Below are 6,000 nucleotides of genomic sequence, written 5' to 3' on the forward strand. Positions count from 1 at the left end.
AAGGAAGAAAGCGCCGCCCTCACCTCCTTCAGCTGCTCCATCTCGGTGCGGATGGTCTCGTACTCCAGCTCCAGCTCTTCATACTGCTGCTTGAGCTGCTGCTTCTCCTCCAGCACCGCCAGCCCGTACTCGGCAGCCTGGATCTTCTCGCGGGTGGTTTCGCCCAGCTCCTGGAAGAGCCGCTTGATCTCGGTGCGGAGCCACTCGGGGCCCGACTCCATCACCAGCTTGGCGTAGTCCTCTTCTTCGACGGCCAGAGACATCTTGGCGGGGGCGAGGCTGCTCAGAGTGCGGGGGGCTGGTGCGGCTCCAGACGGGAGTGAGGAGAAGGGAGGAAATGCGGCAGAGCGCGAGAGCAGCAGGATGGATCCGGCGGCGGCGGCAGCAGCAACGCCGCTCCCTGCAGCCTTTAAGACCAGACGACCCCCCGAGCTGCCATGCCCCTCTCTTCTCCAGCGCCCCTAGCCCTGGCTGCCATGAAACGGGCAGGCTCCTTGCGCCCCTGGTCCCCCGCGCCAGTGAACCGGCGGCTCCTTTACACCATGATTTCTGCACCCTCCTCCTCCTGCTGCTGCTGCTCGTCTAGCTTAGGGAATGTGGGGAAACCGCAGTGAAATCATTCAAAAGGAACGGCCAGTCAGTCGCCCCGAGGCATTGTAGGGCTTGTAGTCCCGGATCCACCGAGGCCGAGCCGGTCGCTGCGCCCCGAAGACTACGAGTCCCACAATGCATAGGGAGGAGAGCCCCAGATGGAAGCCTGGCCCTGCCCTCTTGAAGGAATTCTTGGAGAAGGGGAAGAACCTGGCAGCGAGCGCTGTTGTTCGTCATCGGCTGCGCTCGAAGCCGCTTGAGCGCTGCCCCCTGCAGGCCGTGCCCAGAACTGCCTGGTGTTCGGGCTACATTGCTGGCGGATGGCCTCTTGTCTTGCAGCAAATACATACTCTGTTCTGTTTAGACATCCTTCCTTCCTTCCTTCCCCACAGTAGCTACCGGCATTGTTCATGGCACCAATAACACTGAAATCCTACAGGCGTTGCCCGTGGGCTTTTTGCCTAGCCTGGTTGCAGAGCATAGCCGGGCCAGAGCTAGGCGGCAGGGCCAGAGCTGCCCACGAATGAGGCAGAGTGAAGCAGTTGCCTCAGGCAACGGTAACACAAGAGGCAGCTTCCCACGTACCCACCCTTCTGCTTCCAGAGAAGCTTGGCAAGAGGGAAACCCAGTGAGAGAAAGGCATTCTGGCGTTCCGCTTTGCCGCTGCTCTCCCACTGCCCCTAGAGTCAGAGAGGCCAGTGCCAAAGCTGTCTGGAACACCCTCTCTCACTGAGTTTCCATTCTGGATGCCCTGGTGGAGTTCATGCCCTGGCAAGGCTTTGCAAGGACTTTTCCTTGAAGCGTTTGCAAAGGCTCATGCCCCCCAACACACCATTTCAGGGGTGGCAGTGGGATTTTTGCCGCAGGTGCAAAAATGCCTCACTCCACCCCTGGGCAGGGCTGAAGCCTGGATTTAATTGGGGCCTGAGCAAGGTGCCGCCTGGACTCCCCTCCCCAGCCACACCATGATATCCTGCCTTCCTTCCCCCACCCCCAGTTTATCAGGCAGCTGGGGCAGGACAGGCTTCCCCTTTTCAACATTTTTGCTGGGGAGGCAGAGCTCAGCTTGGCATTGTGAAATGATGCAAACCATCCCACCAGGTGAGGTGGCAGCAGCTTGTGGCCTTCATTTCCCCAATAATGCCTCTGGGTTCTGCTACATCAGGCCAAATGGAAGTAAATGTCATTATCACATTGGCATCGCACTACACTGGGGGCCAGAGGCATTCTGAGGAAATGGAGGTGGCAGGGGCTGTCAGGCTTTCCCACAGCTCCATAATGTTGGCTTGTGCACCACCACCCCTCCACTTTAGTAAAAAGAAGAAAAAGCAGCGCCAGTGACTCCAGCAATCTACTCTTGCGAAAGACTCTGGGGTTGCGGCGCTCATCTCTCTTTACTGGCCGAGGGAGCTGACGTTTGTCTGCAGACAGCTTCTGGGTCATGTGGCCAGCATGACTAAGTCGCTTCTGGCGAAACCAGAGCAGCGCACGGAAACACCGTTTACCTTCCCACCAGAGTGGTACCTATTTATCTACTTGCACTTTGACGTGCTTTCGAACTGCTAGGTTGGCAAGAGCTGGGACCGAACAACAGGAGCTTACCCCATCATGGGGATTCGAACCGCCGACCTTCCAACTGGCAAGCCCAAGGCTCAGTGGTTTACACTTAAGACCTTTCAATTTACCCAGGACTTTTTTTTGAATGGAAAAAAGTTGTTATCTGCTAATGACGTTTTGGTCATAGTATATTATTATTATACTTGCTTTGGGGGTGGGGCTTGAACACCACATTGATATGGAGTGGCTTATAGGTTTTTAATATAAATAAATACATAAACTTTTCTATCACAAAACTGGTGCTGATGCCAGATCTGTGGGAGTAAAGTTATTTGTCAGTTGTATCCCAAATTCCCTCCAAGAAGCTTGGAGCAGCAGCACTGCAACCCCACAAAAACTTTGTGAGAGGGGTCAGGCTGAGTGAGAAAGCTCTAGGCAACCCAGTGGGCCTCACAGAGGAACAGAGCGTTTAATCAGAGTTTCCCATAAAACCCTATATTCTGCTCACTGCCTTTCCAAGTGCTACTTGGCATGCATTAGACTTTCAAATATTGTTTGACAAAGTCCCTTACCATGGGATAAGAGGACAGGTCTTCATAAGAGGATTGGTAACTTGTTAAAGAACAGGAAGCAGGGAGTAGGAACAGAGGAACTATTCTGCCAGTGGAGGAACATAAGAAGTGAGGTCCCCTGATTATGCTTTTTAACTTGTTCATAAATGTTCTAGAGTTAGGGGTCAGTGGTAAGGAGGCTAGGTTTGCTTACAACACCAGGATAGTGAAACCGCTAAAAAGATTGTGAAGAACTCCAACAGGATTTTTGGAATTCATTCCCATGAGGTAGCAATGGCCACCAACTTGGATGGCTTCGGTATAAAATTGGATAAATCATACTGTCAAAAGCAGTACGCTTCTCAATACCAGTTACTGAAAACCACAAGAGGGGAGAGTGCTGTTGAACTCAGTTCCTGCCTTCCCATGGGCATATGGTCGGCCACTGGACTACATACATACATACATACATACATACATACATACATACATTTGTATGCAGCCTTTCCACAGTTCAAACCATGCTCAAAGCAGATTACAGCATATATATATTTTGCAAAACTACAACATAACAAAAGTAGATGGAACAAAACAAAAAAAATTTTTCCCTTCCAGTAGCACCTTAAAGACCAACTAAGTTAGTTCTTGGTATGAGCTTTCGTGTGCATGCACACTTCTTCAGATACACTAGTAGAGAACGCTGATCAGATGTTTTAGCAGCTTCTTAGAGAAAGTGTTGCATAGTTTTCTTGCATATTCAGTGGGATACGTGGATTGTAGAGGGTTCTTAATTCTAAGACCCTTGGGTATAATGTCCAGGTTCTTGCATTTAGTAAGAAAGAAGATATCAGTCTGTACCTGTGCAAGAAGTGTGCATGCACACGAAAGCTCATACCAAGAACTAACTTAGTTGGTCTTTAAGGTGCTACTGGAAGGGGGGAAAAATTTGTTTTGACTATGGCAGACCAACACGGCTACCTTTCTGTAAAAGTAGATGGGCAACTGGTCAGATCTGTTGGGGCTATTCTAATGTTCTTACCTCTCCAAACTGAATGAATGGGCATTAAAGTGGCAAAATAATTTACTGAAGCAAATGCAACTCACCATTTTTCTTCTCATCAGAAATACCGTAATGGGCAGTGAACAGAAAAGTGCCAACCAAAACAAAAGAAAAGAAAAAAACAATTATCCATTCTGAACACACCTGAAAATTAGATCACTCATCATTTGCCCCACCTACTGCCAGGGGCTTTATAAAATGCTTTAATCATCCTCCTTTCAATTATTTTAATCCTCTTTGGCACATATAAAACATCGCCCTTTTAATAAACAGCCTCATCAGTGGAAGTTTATCAGCAGAATCAGCGCAAGTTTATCACGTGGAATCCTTGCTAATTTTTTTATTATGGATTTTTATGCAAACTCAGTAATTCACATGGTGCATATAGTGAGGCTGGATTTATCATGTGAAAAAAAGTGGAGGCAACACCCTCCTTTGCTGCTTTGTTATAAAACTTGCCTGAAAGCAAAATATTAATGGTTTGACGTAATCCGTTCTGATGGAGCTAATGAACGTTTGTTTTCTTTCTCTTCAGCCCTCATTCTTCTTTGTTAATTGGCTCAAACATGAAAATTCTCACATGTCCTTGAACACTCTACCATGTATTCAGTTCAGTATTCCATCTGTTCATGTTAGGTCCACGTGCCCAGGAATGAATTATACTCTTAATGGCTTTTGTTTTAACGTCTCATGAGCTTAATGGGAGTGAGCAACAAGAAGCATGCAATGCTGCAGAATTTATTTTTGCATTTATATCCCACTTTCCATCCCAGGAGCTCATGGTTCTCCCCCTCGCTGTTTTAACCTCACAACAACCCTGTGAGGTTGGTTAGATTGAGAGATGGTGACTGGCCCAAGGATTCTGAATGCTGATTTCCCAGCTCCTCCTCCAACACTCAGACCACCACACTACACCAAATAATGTTGCTGTTGTTTTATTTGGATACTGCCCATTCAGCCATGTTCTCTGAGCTGCTTACATAGACAGTACAATACAATTTGCAAAAAAATACTGAAACAAAAATAAATAAGCAAAAAGCCCATGAGGAAAAAAGCTTCAAGTGCAGCTAAACTCAGCATCAAACCTAGCAAGAGGGAATGATCCCAAAACTAAAGCACCCTATAGATTGTCATTAAAAGGTCTGGGAAATCAAGAAGGTTTCTTCACCTAGCACCTAAAAGACCAGGACATTCCATAAGCTGGGCACCATGATCTCAGAGGCCGTCTCCTTAGAACGAGGTGGGTTCTGCCCCTTCTCACCTGCTGTTATGTACTGAGTTGAATAGGATCCAAAATGCAGCAGTCTGATTGGTCCTAGAACAATGCAGCAGTATGATTGGTCCACAGGAGCCACCCAATCCAGCTCCAGGTGGAAGTGAATCCACAACCTGATTGGCCTACAGGAGAATCCTGGAATTAGCCAATCACGTGGGGCCCATTGTGTAAATAATGTATATAAAGCAGACATTCCATTCCTCCTCACCACTATGAGGTGAATAAAGAGCATGAAATTCATTCTCGACTCCGAGTATATTTCACCTGCCCTACATGGAAGCTGATTATCTTGTCCCATAAAATTCACTGGAAGCCATCAAGAACCCACCTAAGAATTCTAAGGAGCCAAAAGACAAAAGATCAACAGAAGAGCTACCTCTGCAAGTTGGTACCCTCACCACCAGCAGCCAAGGCCTCTCTGCTGCATCTTCTGCTTCCTTCCTGTTTCCTTGAATCCTCTCAGTTCTAATCTGCAGTTTAAACTCTTCATTTTCCACAGACTCAGTGAAGCTACATTGTGTGGGAGAGAGAAAGAGAGAGAGAACATTACTGTCAAGGGGGACACTTTCAAGTTTCGTGAGCAGTCTGGGACCTAGCCTACTTTCCCTGCAGTAAATATGCTGCAGAGATTACAGCTGCAGTTTTATACCCCAAAGCGGGCTTTATTAAAGCATAAATTTATAACAAATCCTGCACTTTATGATTAGAAGTTGAAATACCATGGTTGAAATTTGTTGTGTTGATAAGCAGCTGTAAAGGTGATCCCCTGACTGTGCCTCTAACTGAAAACAAATAGCTTAAAGGAGCCTGTGTAAACTGCAGCATGGTAACTCTCGAGCTGATGAGTCAAGTAGGAAATATACTAAGGTGTAAAGGAAAAGGAAAAGGGACCCCTGACCATTAGGTCCAGTCGTGGCCGACTCTGGGGGTGTGGCGCTCATCTCTCTTTATTGGCCGAGGGAGCC

The 6,000-nt window shown here is 47.7% G+C and overlaps 1 protein-coding gene across 4 annotated transcripts in view; it reads right to left on the minus strand.

The window, feature by feature from the left end:
* The window catches only part of BICD2 (BICD cargo adaptor 2), an 80,628-nt gene extending 79,927 nt beyond the window's left edge, over nucleotides 1-701 (minus strand). For 2 of the 4 annotated variants that reach the window (XM_053377799.1, XM_053377798.1), the window contains exon 1: nucleotides 24-685. In XM_053377799.1, the coding sequence (XP_053233774.1) occupies nucleotides 24-263 (240 nt within the window). In that variant the 5' untranslated portion in view covers nucleotides 264-685. Of the gene's footprint in view, nucleotides 1-23 lie in introns of all 4 variants that reach the window. The other 2 variants (XR_008329028.1, XM_053377800.1) reach the window with 2 other exon arrangements.
* Between the last annotated feature and the right edge of the window lie 5,299 nt (nucleotides 702-6,000).

The sequence above is a fragment of the Podarcis raffonei genome, chromosome 2, assembly GCF_027172205.1.
Source record: "Podarcis raffonei isolate rPodRaf1 chromosome 2, rPodRaf1.pri, whole genome shotgun sequence".
In the NCBI taxonomy this organism is placed as follows: Eukaryota; Metazoa; Chordata; class Lepidosauria; order Squamata; family Lacertidae; genus Podarcis; species Podarcis raffonei.